The sequence below is a fragment of the Chroicocephalus ridibundus genome, chromosome 1 (genome assembly GCF_963924245.1).
Source record: "Chroicocephalus ridibundus chromosome 1, bChrRid1.1, whole genome shotgun sequence".
Lineage (NCBI taxonomy): Eukaryota > Metazoa > Chordata > Aves > Charadriiformes > Laridae > Chroicocephalus > Chroicocephalus ridibundus.
This window is the reverse complement of record NC_086284.1, coordinates 88,813,260-88,836,866: the sequence shown is the minus strand read 5'-3', so window position 1 is coordinate 88,836,866 and position 23,607 is coordinate 88,813,260. Positions and strand designations below refer to the sequence as shown.

Here is a 23,607-nt window from a genome sequence, read left to right as displayed (position 1 = left end):
TCCAGGATTATAACATTTATGAATTATAATTTTGCAGAAAAATCAGATCTGAAATCACATTTCTTCAAGGATGAATAACCAATCTAAATATGGTTTTGCTTTGTCTTTCTTTTTAAAAGAGTGCAGCCATTAAATCTTTCTTAACCATGGTCACTATCATAGTAAAGTCACTCCACAAAATAACAGTTAGCATGATTTCAGTAAAAGTAGATCTAAGATATATATTTTCAGAGGCAACTGGACATCTGTAGTAGTAAAGACCACATTGTGTAATTTAAGTCCTTTTCAAAGAAAAACATATAAAAAGAAATTATAGTTACCAGTTACCATAGTTTTTCAACATATGCAGTCCACATGTATACATTCATACTGTGGGTGCACATGTGTGGGTACTTTCTCCAAAGGCCAGAAAATTCTTCTCTTGCAGTACCTGCAGAAGATACCCCTGTTCTCAGGGGGTATAAGAGCGGGGCAGATATGGAGCAGAGTTCTAGAGTCACTCTGAGAAAGCAAAGGCTAGGACATGATGCACGGGTGCATTACACATCTTAACACCAGTTAGCCAGTATGTAAGTAGTTTCTTTTTCAGTCTTCAGATGACTCCAAGGTGTAACTTAATGCAACTTAAAAACCTGAGAGGTGGGACACAGCATCCTTCATATAAATAGTGACTGTAAATTTGAAGTGTCAAGCACCACATGACCTTGAAACACTTCTTTAGTATTGTAACTTCTTTGAAGGTGTACATGAAGGTTCATCTGTCTGCATGTCAAATGTTTATGAGAGACTCCTCAAAGAAAACTGAGGTAGCTTGAGACCTCCCAGAGTGCACTCTGTTTGTACAGGGATGCTCCATCTGGGCTGTCTCATAAAAAGTCTTGATGCAGTCTTTCAAAGTAAACAGCAGTCTTGGTCTGTGATCCTCAGGGACCATTTGAAAGCCTTAGTTCTGTGACAGCTGGAAGAGGGACACCTTTCCTACGAGAAGGCTCCACTCATAGCATAGGGGAGTCTTACCCATGGAAGGAAGAGGTTTAAGTAAATTAAGGCAGAATTAGAAAACCACCTTAAGAATGAGCTTGCACAGTATCAACAATAGTCCCTCTGTCCCTAAAGAACAACTCCGGATGCGAGTTGAGGCCAGCCACAATAGCTTGAATTTCCCCTGTCAACCTGGGAAAAAGTTATAGCTGTAAGAAATACCTTGTCCACAGAGACAGGTGAAAGCAAGAGTTCAAATCCCACTCAATACAAACACCCCCTGAGAAAGGAACAATTTTACCCGCCCTTAGAGAAGTTTTAAAACCATAGGCTAAGAGAACACTGGAAACCCCAGTATTAGTACATAATATACCAAAAGTGCTGCTAAGTATATCTTGCTTAAGATTCAGACCAGACTTCTTCAGGTTCAATAAACAATTCAAGGACATTGGAACAAAGACGAAGGGAAAGTAGTTGCAAAGGCAGAAGAAGCACAGAACTGGTCCACTCAGCCACATAAACACATTTTCTTCTGTTAGAGACCTTCTTGACGAATCAGAAGAGGTAATTATTACAACCAGCAAGCATACCATGGAGAGATTTGGATAGCAAGCAGTCCCAAAGAAGGAATGCTTTTGGTGTGGCAACAAGAAGAGAACTTTCCAATACCAAAACTGCCACAGCTATGCCAAGATGGCTTGAAAATTATGTTCTCTCTTACCTTAGCTTAAGACAGACCTCTGATGAAGGGGAACTGAGAGAAAACAAATAAGTCTGTTGGACTCAGCTCAAAGACTTCCAGCTCGAAGGAGATGCTTACTTTCAAGACCAGGCTGGATGGGGCTTTGAGCAACCTAGTCTAGTGGGAGGTGTCCCTGCCCGTGGCAGGGGGGTTGGAACTAGATGATCTTTAAGGTCCTGAACCTGAACCATTCTATGATTCTATGACTACTGAGTGAAGAACATAACAGTCAGAAATCTTGGACATCACCCAGCTCAGAAAGTCAGAGGCATCCAAGTCAAGTGATATCCAAAGCAAACAACTCATGAAGCTGAAGGCTGGTATCAGAACATCTGATCAGACCACCTGACCAGACCTCTTGTTCATGAGCCAAAACAGCAAAATGGCTGAGGCAGACAGTGTATTCAAAGGTTTCGAAAGACACACACTGCAATACAGCGTAATTTCAAAGCCTGACTGCTCTTGACGAACACCTAATGGCAGCTAACAAGTCATCATCCTTAACCTGAAGTTGTGCCTACATTTAGAATGGATCACTAATCTCCTTCCCTCTTTGTTATAACAAACTGTCTGCTGTCCCTGACAGACAGTAGACAGGCTCTAAACTCCAAACCTTGCTGCTGAAGCAATCTCCAAGACACAAAGAAACTCTTCAGGAAGTTACTGTACTGAACTCTAGATACTGTAATATGAGGCAATGAATTTAGTGGCTGTAATGGATCAAACCTAATGGCAGCAGGCAATCTGTCCTTTGAGGAAAAAGCAAAGAATTACAGAAATAATGTTCTCCAGCCTTGTCTTCAAAAGACGCTGCTGCGAAGAGATGAACGGCAACGAGGCTGGGTGAGAGAAAACAGTCATTGTTTTCCCACTCTAATTAAACAATTCTTTGACCTGGAATTAACATTTCTTTTGTGGGCTAATGCTACATGGTGTTGGCAAATATTGAGAAGAATGCACAACAGGCACAATTTTAATTAGAAGTGATTTGGAGACTACGTTTACCAAAAAGCTTTTCAAAACCTCTTCATGGAGGAAAGGGCATGTATGCTATGGAGGAAAGAGACAGTACAGCATGAGATATTTCTGAGTGGTCTCCAGAAGAACTACACCTGTAACCCTTTAAATATGGGCTGAAAGCAAAGAAGGATCATCCTCAGCAATAACGGGAAACATGCATGGAAATACTGAGAAACCAGACTCTAACAGACAGACCTTAATCAGGGATTATGGCTGTTGTTGCCCCAAAACCTTCCCAAAGCTAGGAAGTGGCTTTGGTAAATTCCATCTTATTTTCATGAAGAAAATCTTGCAGTTTTGGATCCCTGATGGGCGATGCAAATAGAGTAACATTCAGGGATATGATCTTCCCTCAAGCAGTGCAAATTCCAAATGTGAATGTTAGTCACCAGATTCTTCCCAACCAACAAGGGCCACAGAAGGAAGCCAAGATTTTGCAATACCAGCAATGACATGAAGGAATAAAAAACAACACACAAAATAAAGAAGAAAGACTGCAAAGTTGCATGGCAATAACAAAAGGGCCCTCCATTTCAACCTTACAACCTTACATATCATATGTCCGACATAGGGAGAGCCTCCAGAGCATAACTGTCCTGCAGTAAGAAAAGTATAGAAGTCTTGAGTAATACCACATGACTTAAACCCACAGTATGAATTTATATTGGATTACATTAGATACTTTTTACAGGGAGAGTGCTAATTAAAAGGATTAATCAATGTGTCATCCTAAACAATGTGCATTCCTCATCATCCCTTCTCGTTTAGTTTTGTCAAAATCTCCAGCACTGTAAGTTCATTAAGGAGTATGATTCCTTACATTTTTTTTATACTGGAAACAAGAGCAATATATGGCATCTATATCAACAAAAAGTATTTTTGCTAGGATATTTTACATTGAGGAAACAGGAACATTTCATGGAATTAGGCTGTATAGCCTTTTTCTTGTGAATGTGAATACAAAATTTTAAAAATAATGTACCTGGAAGCTAGCTTCAAATGAAAATATGAAATAATTATTGCTTCTCCGTAAATCAGGACTATCATGACAACAATACAAGCCTAAGTAGAAAATAATACATGCATAATCTTAGAATGTTTTTCAAACATTACCTTAGTGACATTACTAGAGAAAGTAAAGCTACAGTACAAACTAGTACAACCACCGTATCAGGTTGAGCGTTAAATGTGGCACTACTCTAAAAAGTAATGTTTCCTGCAGGCAGAAAGATCACAGTCAAGAATAAGGCATTTCACTAAAATGTATTCCTATTTCAAAAGTCACACAGTAGAGGAAGAAATTATTTTCCTTTCTTAACTGTAAAAAAATGGTTACCACATTCTGATAGGTCACACTTGGAAAAAAAAATCAAACCTGTTGTCCTGAAGCCAGCATTGTACAGTGCAAAGTTAAGTCTGAAATATTTAGAAGTTGTTTCATTGGAATGCATGGAACCCTACGATGGTACAGCAGACCACCTGCTGCCCAAGCCAGGATCCTATAATTTTAGCTCTGGTGTTTTTCCAAGGGGAGTACAGTTTGCATTTGCAGCGAAGTTTATTATAAAGTCAAGCTTTTAGCTTTCAAATTAGCACATTCAATGTGCAGCTCCCCGGGTACAGTAAATCACTTAGGAATTATATTCCTGTAAATTGTATTTTCACACAGTAACTTCTTAAAGTAGAACTACCTCTTTAGATGCAATAACATTCTTTTCCGACTTCTGAAAGACTGACAGGTTCTGATCGTTTTGCAGAATTAGCGTTCAGTAGGAAACACTGACTAAAACTCCATTGCTCCAACATATTAGAAAAGAGAACAATATCAATTATTCTACAGTACCTACAGTTTGTATTGTTAGAGACCAAGAAAGGGAACTTGAAATAATTATCAAACTCTATTCTTAAAATTTGTTGCTGCGTTTGGAATAGATGTCATCAAATATAGAACTGTGTATCGATATCACACAGGTGAACAATGTTTTTCCTCCTAAATGGCAAAAGGGCAGAAATAACAAGTAAAGCGATCGTATTTTGCGCTTAAATGAGGGTAGAGTGTAAACAAGTAGAAATAAATAATTTGTCATGCAGTATTAAAATACGACCAGTACAGAAAGATAAAGACTGAGAGATTAACTAAAAATATGTTTATGCAAGATTGCTAATGGATTTACACTACCAGATTTCATCACTGTTTCTAAAGCTTTTAGTACCTAATTCCAGTGCTTATTCAGAAAAGTACAATGCCTTGCTAAGGAGGTACTTCAAGATGTCTGAAGTAGAATCTCCCCCTGTGAGGTATAGCCGTCTGTGAGGAACAGAGAACTTCCTCACAGGAAGGGACATTACTTTAACACTTCAGAATTTTTTAGGCCATCTGAAGCTAATTTTCACGATGCCACTCAAGCTACTAAGTAGGAATGTAGATGAATTTGTTCATTCTTTCCATATTTGCTCCAAGAGCAGAATTACTTTTTACTTGTATACCTGGCTTAAGCATATAAGCTTGCCTAAAGGAGAGCCATAGTCCATTTCAAAGAAAGGGACTAAGCTGTTGTATGTTACTTATTTTAGGGCACTCAAATAAATAAATAAAAATCAGGAAAAAGCTATGTTGTAATTGTACCTGTGGCTCAGCAGTCATGGGAATCTGTCACAGATACTTGGATATTAGGTATGATTTAAGCAGTCATGCTAATATTCCAGGCAAGGTCTTACAGCAAGATGCCCTAGAGATTTTACAATAGTATTTTGAGAAGTTTATGTGTTAGGAAAATGCAGGTGCCTGGTTCCCATGACTAACCTGAGTGAGATCTGTTATTGAAATAGCCCTTTCATACTTTTCTGAAAAAAACCCAACTATCTCATATCACATATGGTTTCTATTACCTTCGTAACTCATTGCACTGTGCACATTTCATTTTAGGCCTGAGTAGTCCATGTCTCTCCACTGGCTGTAACAAGAAATGGATTCTGCATTAAACAAGTTAACTGACAAGTGCTCCAAGACCTTGTTCAAGCAGCCAGGCAAAGTAAACAATGTTAGAAATGTTTTTTCTTAAATTGTTTTAATAAATAACACCAACCTGTGTACTGAAGATGCATAGGGTGTCCTACATACAGCATGTCAATATGGGGTGGATGTTTTACCCTGATTAGTCTTGTTTGGTTCTCTAAAGAAGGAGTCACACAAAAGCTTGGAACAGAGTCCTTCTGGCAATCCATGTTGGTTCGACAAACTTTGCTGGCCTCAATAACTTTTCGTGCTGGCAGACAGGCATACTGCAAAGGGCATTTAAAATGATTATCAACTGTAAAGGTATTTTCCAACAGATCAGAAAAAAGGTACTATATAGTCCTTTTTAAAGCGAAGGAAGTGCCTCACTAATATACTACCAGTCCATGAAGAGCTCAAATCTGATTTAGTGTTTTTTTTGTTTGGTTTTTTTTTTTTTTTTTTCAAATCCTGCAGAACCTCTTCCTGATATATATTCAGCTTGTCATTCCATTTTGGCGGAATGTGGAAGACAGGGTGTGCACGTGTACCAAAATAAAGATAACTATTTTTAAAAAGGTACACACATGCACAAAAGAAATCAAGGCATCTAAACATAAGTCAGTGATTTCTAATGAACAGAGCTTGTATCAACATACTAGTGACTTACCTGTTTAAGAAGTTTTAATCTTCATTATCTAAAACCTCATTTGGCTGAACAAAACCTTATGTTCAGCAAACAAACCAAAAAACCTACCGGCTGTGTGATCACTAAGAAACCATTCTCAACTAAGATGAGCACAGGACTTAATGCAGTGCTGTGTCCCAAGTCCTACCTATAACACTCCCTCACTCAGCAGTCTGAAAGTCCAGATCTTTCTTGCTCCCCACAGGCCAAAGAGAGTACAGCAGAAAGGAACAGGAAATTGTTTTTCCCCCCTCATGCCTCTCGTAAAAGCTCAGTGCTGATTTTCATTTTGCTCTTAAACGCAAGCAAGGAAAGTTCTTCATCTACTGTTTGCCTTAGGAAGACAAAAACAACAACAAAAAAAGGGATTTTCTTGCTTCTCATCATGATAGTTGCAATCCCCATAGATGCACGAGTGTCAGACACTCTACATTAAACTCAATACAAGCTCTTTCAATTCTACTGAGGGGGAGAGGACACACTTTCAAATACTGCTGCGTAGCACTGCAAGGACTATTTGAAGTAATTGTTCAGAAACTCACAGCCAATCTAAGTACACTTGAAGGTCACAGGCTTCTGGATGCTTTTATTTCTTCTCTGTTCCTAAGTAGCAGCTATGAGCTTAAGAATGTCAAAGCTCAGTGGGGCAGTGATTTATCAAATCTTGCAGAACTCCGGGATGTTACCAGCCACTGTCATCTTTCAAATGAACTGCTGGTCTGTACTCAGTTCTTAGTGGTTAAATACCACAAAATCACCCTGAAGTGGGAAGTTTACCATCGTAGAAACTGTAAACATAGCAGATGCAGGAACAGACTTATTTCCAGTTCTTTAGGTATTTAACTTAGAGGTCAGAACAATAACAAACTGGTATGTGTAGAAAAGTTTACACAGTTGGTATTTGTGCTCTTTTTCTTGTAAAGAGAACTGTTAGAAATATTCCATCACTGTCAATATCAATCATGCATTTTAACAAACATTTCTGTATTCTGAAGAGAATAAAAATCCTACTGAAAAACTTTATGTGTTTTCATGTGTTACAAGAAAATCAACATGGTGAAAAAGGAATCAAATAGAGGACCTGATTCTGAGAAACCAGGCAATCTCTAGGACCTTCTCTTGCATGTTTTTAGTTTAACCTAGTGAGCAGCACTGCTAGCTTCAGACAAAATAACTGAACAGAGTCCAGTTTTTGCCTGTAGTGCTCAGTACCTTTAAAGACTGAAGCACCAAAATAAGCAATTTCACCTTGTTCTCAAAAGCTGTTTTTTCTCGCCAATATTCTGCATCCAGTGGTGAAAATGGGGGAGATGTCTCTGCCTAAAGGAATGAGGAATCTTTTCTGATTCTTCCAGAGACTCCCTGATTAATCATGGGAAAAATCATAAGTAATATTTTGGGTTTTTTAAGCTGTAAATGGGGAGAATAACATATGCATACACCTTTATTACAAATTGTAGGTATTAAGCACTTGAGTATGCTGCATAAATGATGGTAAATATTACAAATTTAATATAAATAATTTCAGATTTACCAAACAGAATTAGCAGTTTAAGTAACTTACCAGGTGGCTGTCCAAGTTATTGCTATATGAAAAGCAAATGTCTGTGAGGCTGTTGTTACTACAACACTCAACTGTGCCATCCAGTCTTCTGTAGACTAAAGAACATAGGCAAAGAACAAATAATATTACAGTAACTTCATGAAAAGCAATTGGTCTCTGAATAAAGTCAAATCATTCTGTAGCCTTCAAGAACTATAGTAATTCACAGGGCCTAGCTGTGGTTCAGTCACAACTAAAAATAAGCTTCACCGCTTATATCTGTGAATGTCATCTGATTTCAATCATGTCACATACTGATTTTTTCATTGTAATAAATCTCCTTGAGATACGGGGGATCTAACCACTGCAATGTCCTGAGCATTACAAATTACAAAATGCTTTTATCCATTGCCCCAACTTGCGTTAAGGCTTGACATAGAAAATTCTTACCTGCTACTGTACCTACTGTACCTAATTGTCACCTACTACTTCACTGGCTGGCTACGGAAATGACCAACACTCAAAATGTCCTCTTAAATACGTGAAAGCCTTTACAAGTATTCAGGTTTTGAAAGCTTTCCAAGCCTTGAAGGCTGCAGCAGTGAATAAATGATGTTTTAAACCATGATTTAACTAGTCTGGTAGAGAATCTTTGTACAGATACTCTTTAAATGAATTAAACCTAACGTACTCTGCAACAACAGCTTTAAAAAACCCACAAAAGAATAGTCACTGTAAGAATCTGTGTCACAGCAACGCTGCAGTACCTTCCTTAGGCAGATGAAGCCTGCGATACTCGTTGATGATTTATCACTGCATAATCTGCAGTCCACTAACATGAAGCTTTATACCTGGGGCTTACAGGTGCAAGCACTGTACCGTACAATCCTTTTTTCAAGTACCCTGAGGCTAAGCAACCACATACGTTTTTGAATAGTGAATGACCATGAAATTAGTTTCCTTATAAACTACATTGAAAATACTTTTTTACTTTTTTTTTTAATTTCAAGAAGGTCCCTGGGGCATTGTTTTCTGTCCAGCTTCATACTCAAATAGTTTACTCGCCATTTGTTTTATGGCCAAGTAGATAGGGTCCATTTGCTAGATACATTTTTATTGATATTCTGTATTTATGTCAAGTTGTGAACTGTCAAGATTTTGACAAATGACAGCTGCTAGAGAGCAAACAGAGTTCATTTAATTTCAGAGGAATATTTCTCGCTGCTGGAGGCTTATGGCTCTGAAAATGCAGACAGACTGGTCTGATTAGAATGCAGCAGTGGGACAATGGGCTGCTAACACAATACCGCAACCAAGCTTGGAAGCACTATTGAGTCTCTAGTATTAAGTCTCTAGTATTTCAATCTAAATAGGACTGGTTCAGTTGCAGAATATGCAGTTTTATTATCCATGACTCTGAAATTGCATTCCAGAGAACAGAAGAATCTAAGCAGATATACATACAGCATCTAAGAATTGGTTCTTCCTTGCCATCCCTGCACAGCTGAAAGCGTGTGCCAAAGTTGCCCTCCTCTTCAGAGGGATAGTACAAACTGTCAGGTCTCTAAAAGCAGGATCTTACCCATACTCTCCTAATTTCCAGTTTAAATATTTATCTTAGTTCCAGCTGTAAGATTACTTTCCTTACATACTAAAAAATACATAAATTACCTTTTCAGTCTCACAAGAGAACTATAATGCACCAAAAGAACATAGGTCATCAAGCTGCCTGACCTCCTGTTAACTTCCAGTATGATGGTAAAATGCAGTGACAATTTTAAAGCTCTGAATAGCATCATATAGGTTTTGCTCAGCTGCAGCCCCTTACCTTTGGAATTCAGTTTCCATGCATGTTTGCATGAAACAAACTCTAGAGAGCTTTAGGGCACATGACAAGACATTCAGCCAATTCAATTTGACTATTCTTTTTTGTTCTACTTAATTTTTGTTTATTGTTCTAGTTTAGCTCAGTTCACATTTTTTTGTTTCTGAGGGGTAAGCTGTTACAGCAACAAGCACTCTAATGTACAAATGAAAACAGAAGGAAATAGACTGACTTCTAGAAGCAATATGTGCAATTCAGGCAAAACTAAGTTTATGAGTAATGACATCATGAGGTTGAAGAAGCAAATGAAACATAAAACCTGTATAGTTAGACCAATCAGAAGTGGCCATAATAAGGCACATCACTGGGTTAAGCCATACAATTTGTAATGTCACGCTGATCAAAGCAGTAAGGTAACGTGTGGAATTTACAACTGCAAAAGGTCACTGCGATGATCCATATAACTGAACTAAAAATAGAGGAGATAATTTTATTACTGCTAATAACCATGCTATGCAATATCCTGAAGAGGCAAATTTCATTATTTGGATCATACAGGATATTTGTATAGGATGACAGAAGAATTTCACAGGTCTTCCAATCTTCTATCTACCTCTTTCTTCCTTTCAGATTTCACAAAAATGAATGGCGTATTGGTCACTGCTTAAGATAGGATAGCAGACTCAACTTAAGAGAAATCTGTCCCCACCAACAAATCCTAAACCCAAAATAGTCTCTAAGACATGAAAAAATTACAATATAAAATAATGAAGAGAGCACTTAAAGTCATACCTCTAGCTGGAAAGCTTAATTGCTGTAGGGTGGCTGCACTTAAACAGTAGCCGACCTGTGACTTCTCTGAAATGTCTTCCAGACAAGAATTCCAGTCTTCCACACTATAGACTGGGCAGTCTTGTAGGTTAGTGACAAGGTCTCCCACAAAAAGACCTCTTGGTCCATTAGCAGGAGAATCCTGAGAAGAAACAGTGAAGTCAGTCATGTTATAATTAAAACTACAAGGATTTGTTTACAGTTCTGCCAAATAGCCATGAAATCTTTAGGTTAAGACACTTCCCAGAGAAACAGAAAATCTCAGGCTACAGTAGAACTGATTATTTCAACTTATGATACAGCATTACAAAAACAACCTCCTTGACAAATAACAACTTACTTAGTGCAAAGAAAAAGAAAAGGGCAAATCCTGAAGTTTTCCAAGGGAACTCTTCAAATTTGAGTAACTATTTTCATACAAGTTCGTATGTTGTGGGTTTTCCTACCATTTTAAGTTCAAGAAGCTTAAATTAATACCCTGGATCTTTCAACAAAGCAGGGTGTACGTATACTTTTGAAGGTATAAAGCACAATAAATGTCACTCTCCTCCTGAGTTATATCAGTTCACTTTTAGACACAAGAAAAACTGAATCCTTTCAGCTCCTTTCAGCTCTACAGCTGTGCTGTATTTGATTAAGTTGGAAAAAAATCAGTCCTTGCCAGAAACTCAGCAGTCTATCTCTACTTTGCTTCCAGCTGACCAAACAAGCAAGGAAAACAGCTCAAAATAATCTTTAACATTAAAACCAGATAGCAATAACTAGAATGATAATGCAGTTTCCAGTAGATTTACTTGGTGCCAATATTGAAAAGAAGTTAAAAAAAACCCTGAAATTAAGCCTGAAAACTCATCTCAAATGTCTAAACAGTTTTATAGTACGCTGGATAGTCTATAATTATTCATGCTATGTTCCTCCATTTACTAATACTAAAAACATGAGACTGAGAAGGATACTTTAGGCAGACAAAAAGTGCAACGTAATAGATTCTGCAGAGTGCTGCACTGACCAAATTTGATTGTGATAATAAGAGACACCCTTACGTTTCAGGTTACAAAGCATACAATATGAAAACAGTACAGATCTTTTCTTACCTCTGCAACCTCAGTGACAAGTGCCCCAACACCCGTGTAATAGAAAGGGAAAAGAATGGCTGGCAGCAGTAACAGAACAATGAAACTTGCAACACCAAGAACAAAATTATGCCACACTCCTAAAAAGAAAGAAAAAAAATCACGTTCATAAATAAACACCAGTAACAAAAAGGTGGTTTTGAAATGCAAGATCCTCCAGCCAACTTCTAATTAACTTTCCTGAAATGATGAGTTGAAGAATGGATGAAAAGTTAATTTGTGAAGACAGGTACCAAGGAAGAACATGTATATTACTTTACAAACTCAAGTTTCTATGATGTCACTTTGTAGGGGAGTTTTAGAGAAGCCTCTGAGCCCCTGAGAACTATACTACCAGAAAAGACAGGGAAGTGGTAAGTCTATTTTTAAGGTGTCATTCTACCATATTGATACTTCATCATGTAACAGAGTATCCAGATGAAAAACTGGGCAGAGAATCCAAAGAAAAAATGTGCTTCTGAATCAATTATTACACTACAGTTTCTATCTGTAGAGTTGTCATCAAACATAAATATTAAAAAACTAGTGGACTGAAATGTATTGCATGTCACCTTCTACCACAATAAACTGTTGAAGTTAAGATTCTTAATAAATGGGCTTAATATGTGAATAAATACTGCTTGCCTAGTCAGCAAGATGTTTGAAATGTAGTTGCAATTCAGTATTTATCATGGTTATCTCCATTGTATCAATGAAAATAATTACATGTATATGTGCCAAACAAGTTTAGAAAATTATTTCAAAAAAGGCTTCATTTACAAGAAAATCTGGACCTAAAACCACATCAAGAAACTAAGTTGTGCAGTCAGCATTTCCTGACAAATTATTCTGGGCAAAATATTTGCAGCTGCCTTCTTTATAGTATGCTGTTCTCCATAGGAAGAAATGAACCACTATCATAAGACACATTTGGCTTCCTTCAATATCCAGGACTATACAAATTCACTCATTTTATTTGTGTTCTTGGACAACCATTTTGTACGATCAATGTAGGAAAACTTTTCAATGTTGAAGATCCTCATTTCCTTACAGTGCTTCATCTTGTTAAGAGGGGTTTGATTTGATTCTGTATTTACAGTGCAGTTACAGGGCAAGAACTGAAGTAAATACATGTAAAAACATATTAAACTTATCTTTCTTGTACTGGAATCATAACACATGGCAGACTCTTATTTCCCCTGGCTATCTCTATGTTTCACCTCATCTTCTTTTATGTTTCTAATGATGCAGAAATGAGAAGTATTTTTTGAGTATTTTAACTAAGGGTTTGTTGCCATTTCCACTAGTAAATGCTTCTTAAAGTGATTTCTCTTTTTATAGTTTTTAATCACATTTCATTAAAAAGCAACCAGATAGATGAAACGGTTCAACATTCAGTTCTTTTTTATCTCACACACATACATATCTGCGCATACACACACACAAGTGCAACAAAATCAAAAGTATTAAGTAAGTATTTTAACTTTATTGTTTTAACTTTTTGATGTTAAAAATATTTTTTTCAGCTTAACAAAGGATAAAAACTAAGACAGAAACAAAATACCTTTGTAACAGTGTGGCCGATAGAAAGACTAAACTGAAAACAAACCTTAAAATAATAAAAAAAAACAGGTGATGGAACTGCTAGAGGGTGACAAGGAAACAGCTAAGAAAACATGGGCCTTAATATCATATTCTACAGAGTATGCTGTGTGGAATATAGCAGAAAAGTCTAAAATAGAAAGGCTTCAAATTCATCCCAGGTGATCCACAGAAAAATAACCAGGCTCAAAATGAGAATATCTGTAGAAGCACACTGCTGAGTATACCAATTTCATTTTGCTATAACAGCCTCATCCTTGGATACCTAATTCCTTATATTTAGAAAGAAAAACCTTACACAACCCTTAAAACACCTTAAAATAATATTTTTAAAATGTTTAATTCATTTTTCTGTTAAAGACAAGACAAAACATATTAAAAAGGATCTCAAAAAATAATACAAATGTTTGAACTAATTACAAGAAAGTGCTGCACAGAAGCACTTTTCATCTACTAGGCGTGGAATTAATGCTAAAAATATCACAAGTCTTACAAGAACACTCAGTCACTATTCTTGAACTCACGATGCCATCTGCTGTACAACAAATATAGTCTTTAATCTCCAGAATATAGGTGGACTACAAAAGGAATATTCGGTGTCATTCTCCACTCTAGCTCTTTTACTTAGCTGCCACACAAAAATCTGAAAGCATGTTTCTGTAAACTCAGATCTTCAGAACACTGAGAATAGGTTCATTCAACTGCTCTGACAATTAAGAAAAAACTCAGTCAAGTTTACTAAATATCACATTTTATCATTATCAAACATCCTAGTTCTGAAACGTACCTATCATTAGCTGCAAAAAAGGCATACGTTTGTTATACCTAACTGATAAGAAGCCATTGATGCCAACCAGTCTCACAACATGCTTGTTCCTACCTTGTATTCCCCTATTTCAGGTTTCCAAAGAAACATGAAAATGTATTATAGGTGTTTGCTTGTCATCAAGAACATGCAAGCAATTATTTTCTATTACAGCTTATAATTTTATTTTTCTAAATGATTTCTCAGTAATGCATGTAAGCAACCCATTTTGAAAATTGGTATGTCTTCTCTTTCACTTCTGTTCACAGTAGCTGGAAATGGAAATTGATTAATTTGAGCAACAGGGCTTCATAAGTTAGCCTATTGCAGTGAATGATTTTGGTTCATTAGGGTATTCAGAATATAGATATATTTACTTACCTAACGTTTATCATCATTTACCCGATTTATGAAAGTTTGAAAATATGCTTTGCTAAAGGCTTCTGTATGCCCAGCCTAAAACTCTCTTTATAATGTTTTAGTTACAATATTCAAGAAATAATGTTAGCATCTAAACATTACAACAGCCTGGCTGCTATCATACTGCCCCCTGCAATAGAACATCATCAGTATCAAGAACTAAACCAAGATACTAGCTTTTCTATCTTCCCTTCCGTAGTTTGGGAACCACCTTTGTCTCTAGAAATTAGTAATACAAACGGTCCGGGCAGCATAACACAGTCTCAGTCTAACTTTCCACAGCAACTGGGCTCTACTTCCCAGTAGCCAGACACTTCAAAAAACATCAAATCAAAAACATTTGGAGGTTATTTGGAGCCGTAAACTGTGATTCTTTTTGGATGTTTGTGTTTTAGCCTTTATTTTCTCCTGATGGCAACATCAAAACACAGTGACCTGTATATAATTCACACGTCACCGAAAATCACTCACAATACTAGTGAAAAATCACATAATAGATTGCTCCTGTTGCAGAAAAATGGTAGTGAATTGCTCAAGGGTGTTCACCTGTGACAGCAAGTCATGTTCTCATACCACCACTCTTCTGGCTGAGTATTTTCCAGCTTGTGTGCTCCAAGGATTTGCTACTTGGGCCATATAATATGCAAAAAACAAACAAAAAAACCCACCCCAAAACCCCAGAGGAACTTCTGCACCTGAGCTGGTGTAAGAGCTTTTTCTAATGAGAGAGGAAGGTCGGAAACCACATTTTTTCCCCAACCATACAACTGGAATTTTTGACTATTCTGAATCAGATCTAGGATATAATAACATTTTTCATGACAGGAAACTGGTACTCATTTAAACTCCAAGAAACTGACGTCTCTCCTCCAGAAAACAGCACACTATGGACAGGAATGATCAAATGATTTTCTGAAATCACAATTTAGGTCCCGAACAGATGGACGACCTCTAGGTAAAGACAAGCTTTTGTACTTCTTCATTTTAAACTTTCAGTCCTCCATCAAGGATTCACAAATGATGCCTGTAGAATAAGTAACTGTGCTAAGAAAAGATTTAATAAAAAAGCACGAACTATTACCTGCACAAAATATCCTTAATTGCTGGACTGGAGATATAAGTTGCAAGTGAGTTGTGAAGAGATCAACAAATGCTCCAGGATAGACAATGAAGATAAAAATCCCAAATCCATTAAATCGTACTTGTTCTCTTAAAAAGAAGAAAAGAAAAATGAAATGAAATGGTGTTACTGCAAACAAATGAAAAACGGAGAGATTCTACACAGCACACATATTTTTGACAACAAGAAAAACTAAAATTATAAAACGAACTTATTTTTCATAATCCTTCATAATAATTGGAAGATAATTAAGCTAAAGAATGTTTTCTGCAGTAGATACCACCTTTAACCAAAAAAGCCTGGTAAAAAACAAAGGATAAATTCATCTTCTTTTCTGCCTCCTTTTAACAGTAACACATAAAATACTTTTAAAAAAACTCTACTTTCAAGTTAACGTATATTTTAGCATTTGGGGGATCTCTTCAGTAAAAAAATGGCAGTCTGGAGGATGCAGTTGCAAAATAATCTATGAAAAATTATCTGGAAGAAGCAACCACTTTCCTTTTAAGGTACACTTACGGATTTGTGGAATTTATCATTTCTCTGTTTCTCCCAAATGAAATTTAGAGTAAAATGTAAACTAACAAAAATGAGAGAAATGTCATCTGAAGAAGATGAAAACAAGTCAAGACGTTAAAAGGACAAATGCTATTTAAATATATTGGTAGCTGACCCTATCATATAGATAATATATTTTTTTCCGAAGTTTTACAATTGCTCTTAAATGGCACTTTTTGTAATAACTATGTAAAGGTTTTATGAAGCTAGAAATTTCCTAAGGGACTTGTAGAGGCATGACAATCATGTTCCAAGACAATTACGTTCCAGTTATTATCCCAAGACAATCGTCTTCCAAGACAAACCAGGCAAGAATCAGCTAATCCAGCATCTTTACTGATATTGGGCACAGCATTTTATTTACTTACATTTATTTATTTATTGTGCATACACAATAAAAGACGACACAGAATTATATAAAATTAATCAGAATGAAGTAATACAGAAATTCCCTGGAGTTAACTCATCAGACCTGCTCATGCTACTGGTTACTAATGGGCAGTCTAATGCCTATACATGATTTCATGGCTTGGGTAGGAGGTACAGAGGGAAGAAGAAAAAGGCTTTTTTGGCACCAGCCTTGACTAAGCTAAGGCTTAAATACTTTAAGCTCTTGTAGTTCACAGCCAATACTATCTTGAACTAAGTTGGCGAGAGGGTATTAGATTTTAGGGAGTCAAAGTGATTTCCCAGAATAATAAAATTTGTCCCCAGCGCGGCTATTTAGTGAAGCGTAAACCCTGAGGATTGACCATAACAGCACTGTAGACCCAACCTTTGCTAGAAGAAAAAAAAGTCAGTCAAGCAGAAAACAGCAGCATCAACAGCAATGGACAGTGGGCAAAAAAAATTTCCCCCTGGAAAGAGCTGGGAATCAATTTTTTGACAAAGACATAATGCCAACTTGAATATTCAGAGCCTTTGCTCCAGATCGTGAATGAATATATCACACCACTAAGGTATAAGAATTATTCATTCTGCTTAAAAAAAGCTCTAGAGTTACTCCTGGCTTCTCTGCAGTTAGCCAGCAGCATGTGAAAACACTATATAACAAAAAGGAAGTTTTGCTGCTTCTTCCTGTGGTGGGTTGAGCAAGAGCTTCATCCTCCACAGAAAAATCCCTGTGAATATTAGCAGAAAAAAGGTGAAAGACAAACAGAGCATATGAAACACAGAGGGTCCCAAACCACCCCTTTAATTGAGAACTTTTGGGGATATAAAAAAGGCAGTAATGGGTTAAGATGCAGTTATGACTCCCTACACTCAAGAAAATCAGAGAAACAACTTAAGCCTTCATGCTCATGGGGCAGATAATGATGATGTCCACGAGAAATGCAGAGAACGTTTGAATGTCAGTCCCAGTAACCACCACTTAACCCTCTTATGCTAGAGCGTCATTTAACAGTAGTGACTAACCATGTCAAATAACTTTTTTGTAATCATTGTGGTTAAGTGACATTAAAAATATCATATTTGACCAAAATTAACACAACACTGAGATTAGCAGGGGCAAATCACATTTGACTAAGTTACTGCTTCAGCTTGTTTGTACACTACTTCACAAGCTATGTTTAAACAAATCAGTTTATAATCTATTTTAAAGCAGCATAGTACAACAGCGCATGGGTCCCCTTCAAGTGCCACAGCTGCAGAAATGCAATGACTGTCTGAAAACCAGGAGCACTTAAAAGAAGTATTATTTTAAACCTGATGCAGTGTGATATATTTCGCAAAGAAGAAGTCCTTTTTCGTGGTCTGTTGAATAAACAGTGTATTAAACCTCTACCCTTAATCGTACACCTTTCCAAATACTAGGAATTTGCAGTCATCCAACTGCAACTGGAATACTAGGCTTTGCTGGCACATAGTAAGAGAGAAGTAATTTGTATTACCGAATAGCTGCCACACCATGGCCGACTTCATGTATCACACCACTGATGAGGATTGCAGAGAAGAAATAGGTCAGCTGGCTGACGGGCAAATTTACACCAGGCACCTGTTGATGCGGGCATGACAACAAAACAAAACACAGGAGGAAATCAAGAAGTACAAAGACGAATCACTGTGCCCCTAAGCATGCTGCTCTCACTCAGCTTCTTCAGACCCACAACAGAAGAGGGGCCATTCTCACACAGCACTATCAGTTTGTACCTCTTCTCACAATTTTGTCAATGTATTTTAAAATATATTAAGTATTTATTCTTTTGTTGAAGACTGAAAAGCTCTCCAGGCGCAAATGCCTTCTCCCTGCCCTACTTATTCCCCACAGCCCTGACCAAATGTGTCCTACTCTATATTAAGCTCGAGAAGTTTATAAAAATGTACACAGACTTCCACTCAAATGAGACAGGCTTGGCAACTGTGAGCATTGGTTTACAATTTCCTGCAGCCAATCATGCAGCTATAGAGAAGATCCACCCCTCAAAAAAAAAAATAAAAAAAAAATTGTATGGCACTTAAAGCACTGTAAGGCTTCAAAGTTCAAAAAAATGAGCCTACCATTGGAACTGCCAGTCTCCCTTCTCTCTCCCTATCCAAATCATGAGACTATCCCAAATTTACAAGGTCAAAAAAGGCTAACTTTTATCTATTGCTCAAGTTTTGCCAGTCTACATATGGCTAAAAAAGAAGCACTTGAAATGAGTACGCTATTTTAATTTATGTAAGACACAATATGCAGGCCCCTTACATTCCACCTGTGGTGGTGGATTCCCACCACTCCCCAAGTCCTTCATTGCACCAGTCACTCCTTCCAGACCGGCTTCAAACCAGTCACAAGTCAGGGAATGAGCAACCATCCCCTCTTTCCTCCTGATGGACTTTCCTCCTGCTCAGTTCCTGTTGTCCCTGCTCATTGGCCATGCTGCAGTGGGATGATGAGGCTGCTTCTGCTGCTTGCCCTGGGACAGTTCTCCTGTCTGCTCCACAGCTCTCCCGGCCCAAAGCAGGGCGCACTCCAGTACAGTCACTAACAGCTGATGTGAACACAGTCTGAATTGCAATCCAGCAGCTATGGGCAAAAATTCCTGGCCTGTCTATAGGACTCTCTAGAAACTACCCTTGTGTGACACAAAAGGCTGCAGATCCAACTGAACAGATCCCATCTGATCCCACCTTCATTCAGTCCTGCACATTCCTCAATTATATGCATTCACCTTCCCATGCAGCAGAACTCTACAATAGGTTGGTGAGACAACCTAGGTAAAATAAATCCTTCAAAAGACTGTTTTCATTAATGTTAAACTGAATCATTCCACAAATTCTGTCCAGATTGTGATCATGACCGAGATATTTATCTTAACTGGCATGACTATCGAACCTCGCTGTATGAAGACAGCTGCTCTTCATTCGTTAAGCATTCACTGCTTGTATAACAGCATCAGCTGGTGGCACTAATGCACCAGTTAACTGGCCTTGACAGTGGCCCTCTGCTCCGGGTGCGTGGGAGGACAGTCAGCATGTCTTGTGTTCAACTTGTGCTCTACTGGATGCACAGACTGCCCACTCCTGTCTGCTTCTGGAGATAATTCAGGAGCAGGCGGTGGACTGGGTGACCGCAGTGGCAGTACCAGCAGTTCTCTCCCAGGTCTCATTGCCTGCTTTTGCCAACACATACTGCATTTGCTATATTCACCCTGCATGTGTCGAACAGACCCAAATCATCCCAAAGGCACTGAGTTTATGGCACGTGATAATGATCAGGATTCCTGCACTTCTGCAATTTTTTACGTCTAGCTGCACGCGGTCAGTTTAGCACTTACGGGAAGGCCTATCATAGCAGCACACAATTCCCAACTTCTGTTCACTAGACTAGCTGAGTATTTAAAAAAGCGTAAAATGGTTGGGCATCCCGGCTCTAAACCATGCAGCAGACAGCAAAGCAATCTCATAGGACTTTCTGCATTTCTGGAAAATGACTATACATTTTGGCCAGTTAGCATGCTTGGGTAAATAAGGGTGGCCAGGAATCCTTCCAGGTTAAAACTGTTGTAAGGGCAATGTCAGTTCTTCCATTATTGCCTCTTGTAGAAATAAAAAAAGACAGTATTTGCAATATCTCTCATTCTGTAGAATACATTCCTTTCCAAAATCATACAATATATTGTCCAGCATGAGAAATCCATAAAACAATCAAATACATTGTTGTTAGGCCTTTGACTAGATACTGCCAGAAACAGAACTTTCAATTAAACACTGTAAATTAGAGCCTAAGTCCTTGAACAATCAAAAAATATGCCACCTCCTCACTAATGAATCTTTGCTTCCACTGTCACACAAAGCTCTTAATGCTTCTTTCCTTTTCCCCTGATGTTTTGTAATAAATGAAATAGAACTCTCTTCTTGTGGATTACGGATTTGCTCTGCAAACTTTAAGGCCACCAGTGCCTCTACATTGCACAGCTCAGAGGAGGCAAATCCTTAGCTCTGTTTTGTATTCTTAGTACTATGATAATTTAAGGCTTTTCAAAATTACTAGCCAGTTCTCACGCCTGAGAATTTTTAATATAAACTCTTCAAGATGTTTGCCTTCATTTGCCTTCCCCTCTTTTACTACCTACACTCCCCTCCCCATTTTTAAACAAACCAGCAAATTTTTATGTAGATGAATATCAGCAATTAGGTTATTTTTGCATGGCAGGATTTAAGCATCACATACCCCATCAAGAAGCTGGTTAAGATCAGTTCACACCTCTCAAATAAAGACCTGAGGAGAGAATACTTACAACAACTTGCAGCATACGATCATTCTGGGCTTTCGGTGCCTCGGTGAGCATCTGTGTCAGTGTTTGCATCAGTGTCTTTCCGAGAAGAATAACAGAGCCAAACATGGCAACTATACCAAACACCATTCCTATGCTGAACCTGCAAAGAGAAGCAAATAGTTTAGCAATGCATAGCTGCAAGAATATAGGGTATATTCTCTGGACATGTAACTGCTTTAGTGCAATTTAGCACAGCAAACTCATAGGGCAAAACGTATCCGATGCTACTACCATTCCTGTATCAAAAATCCAGTACAAAAACATTAGCTAAAGGAAACTAATAACAATAACATATACTAATAACATATAATATTTTCCTTGTTTAATAAATGTTTTGTATCCAAACCACATCCTGATTAATTTTCAAATATTTTTATGTTGTTCTTACACATTCTAAATTTTATTCAGTTACCCCATACAGGAAACTCGCCATCAGCTATGAATACAAAAATATAATTAACAATGTATAACTTACTGTGTTGCACCACATCATTACGTATTTAGAGACATGGATCAAATGATGGGGTAGCACAATATATTTATTTATGTAAGCTTTTTCAATAAATTTTGCATCTTCCTCACAAACAATAAAAAGTTCTAAAGAACAATAAAGGAGACTCAACCTTTTTTAAAGAAGAACAACTAAAATGTACAATTGCAAGACCAGATTAAATTCAATCTCTTAAAACACATTGTTCTTCTAACCAATTTATTTTTCATTAAAATCAGTGTTGCAACTAATTTCAATTTATGTCAGTCCACCTAGTGATGAATTTTTATTCAGCATTATTATTATTATTTTACACTGTTCAATAGTTGAAGGATGTGATAAAGTTTATTTTCTAGCTAAAACACTACAATTCACTAACAGTCCTTCTTCCTCTCACAATAGCATAACTGTTCTCTTATCATCCTTAATGAAGCTCACTGGGAATTAGTAGATTTATTTTAAGCGCCATGTACTTGTAATGTTAATTAAAGAGACTGGTGGAAACATTATACTGTAATAAATTATACCCATTAAAAAATTGTGATTGATATAGAACTATTTCAAATTGAAATAGTACAATCATTACATAGGAGAGAAACCAATATGAAGCAGACCTCTTATTACTATCTCACTGAGGGTAGCAATACAGGAAATGAAAAGAAATTCAAACCTTATTCGCTTTATGTTTTCAGAGCAGATATAAAGTAATGCTAGGAAGGCAACGGAGCAATAATTTTCTAAACCAGTCCAGGAGCACCCATACAAACCATCCTGCTTATTTACCCAATCTGTAATTTACTGTGCAATCTTAGCAGGGAGAGGTGCCAGCAGATAAAAGACAGAAGGTGAGCAATGAACTTCTAAGCATGTATAAGTGCTGAATGTCTGGGCAATGACTGACAACAGGGACACAACTATCTTTGAATACTTTGTAAACTCTAGGGATCAGGAGAGGGCTCAGTGTACAGTGACGGACAGCTCTAGGATACGAGAAGCTGCTTTCAGACCTACTTCTGTATGCAGTATTACACGTAAGCTGTACTCTAAAGTTTAAACTATGTACAGTTCAAACCATAGGGAAAAATACAGATTTCTAGTTTTATAGCATCTCAATATGCAACCTATATTACAGCTATGTATTTTTTAGTAGAGGAGGAAGACTTATACTGGCACAGAACAATTATCACAACCACGCTAGTTTGGTGTTATCATTAGCCCAGTGAAATAACCACATCTATCTAATGCACTTTTAAGGCTGAAAGGCACAGATGTGGTTAAGTTGTTGACTTTGTATTTGACAGAAAAGGAAAAGTCCTGAATTGATACCATAAATACAGAAATCTGGGTTTCCATCTCCCCCAGTTGTAGAACTGGCGGTTGAAGACAGCTGTTTGCCATCGTATGTGAAAAGGAGAGACGCTCAAGCTGTACGTCAGCAGCCAGTCTTCATAAGATGCCTTCAAAGAGCTGGATGACTGCAAAACAATGGAAAATTAGTTTAACAAAAAACTTCTGGGAAGATTCTGCAGTAAATGTAAGATACGGATCAGTACTCTGGATACCCTTTTGTAAGGGTAAAAATAAGGTCTACTTTTCAAACACAGAGACTATGCCTAAAGAGACTCTGAAATATTTGATCATGCTAACAAAAAGCCAGAAGGAATTTAAAATTATAAACCTGTATTACAACAGGGACTTCACTATGATAATTCCCCATCATTTCAAGATACTGACAGAATGCCTTCCTAGTGGTTCCAAAGATTTTCTTTTATGGGAAATGTGACCTATAAACTATATGATTAATACTTATCTGCAGTATTATCTGATACAATAGACCAATAGATGTAGTTTTGCAATTGCTGCTATATATTATACGGTGCTTGTCTTCTCAATAGGCTTTACTCAGCCTGCTTGATGAAAGCTAGTATCAGAAACCCAACTGAAGGAATGCTTTCCTTGGAGGTGAAAGAGGAACCCCACAGCTCAGGAAAAGCACACCAGAGCTTTGAGCCTTCTGACTTCGGGCAGTTCCCAAGGCAGGAGTGTCTCTGACATAATCCAGACAAGTCTTCAGAGATGTCTGACCTGAAGCATTGCTCCCGGGTTTCCCTA

The 23,607-nt window shown here is 37.5% G+C and overlaps 1 protein-coding gene across 2 annotated transcripts in view; it reads right to left on the bottom strand.

Moving 5' to 3' along the window:
- MBTPS2 (membrane bound transcription factor peptidase, site 2) overlaps positions 1-23,607 on the bottom strand; it is a 36,138-nt gene that overhangs the window by 7,483 nt on the left and 5,048 nt on the right. Inside the window, exons 2-10 of one of the 2 annotated variants that reach the window (XR_010072163.1) lie at positions 22,822-22,970; positions 20,967-21,105; positions 18,135-18,238; positions 15,646-15,773; positions 11,720-11,838; positions 10,587-10,767; positions 7,991-8,085; positions 5,830-6,025; positions 5,633-5,697 (exon numbers count right to left, since the gene is read on the bottom strand). Coding sequence is in view for 1 of the 2 variants with exons in the window: in XM_063343065.1 (XP_063199135.1) it covers positions 5,830-6,025; positions 7,991-8,085; positions 10,587-10,767; positions 11,720-11,838; positions 15,646-15,773; positions 18,135-18,238; positions 20,967-21,105; positions 22,822-22,970 (1,111 nt within the window). In the remaining variant the exon portion in view is untranslated. The remainder of the gene's footprint in view (positions 1-5,632; positions 5,698-5,829; positions 6,026-7,990; positions 8,086-10,586; positions 10,768-11,719; positions 11,839-15,645; positions 15,774-18,134; positions 18,239-20,966; positions 21,106-22,821; positions 22,971-23,607) is intronic. The other variant, XM_063343065.1, reaches the window with a different exon arrangement.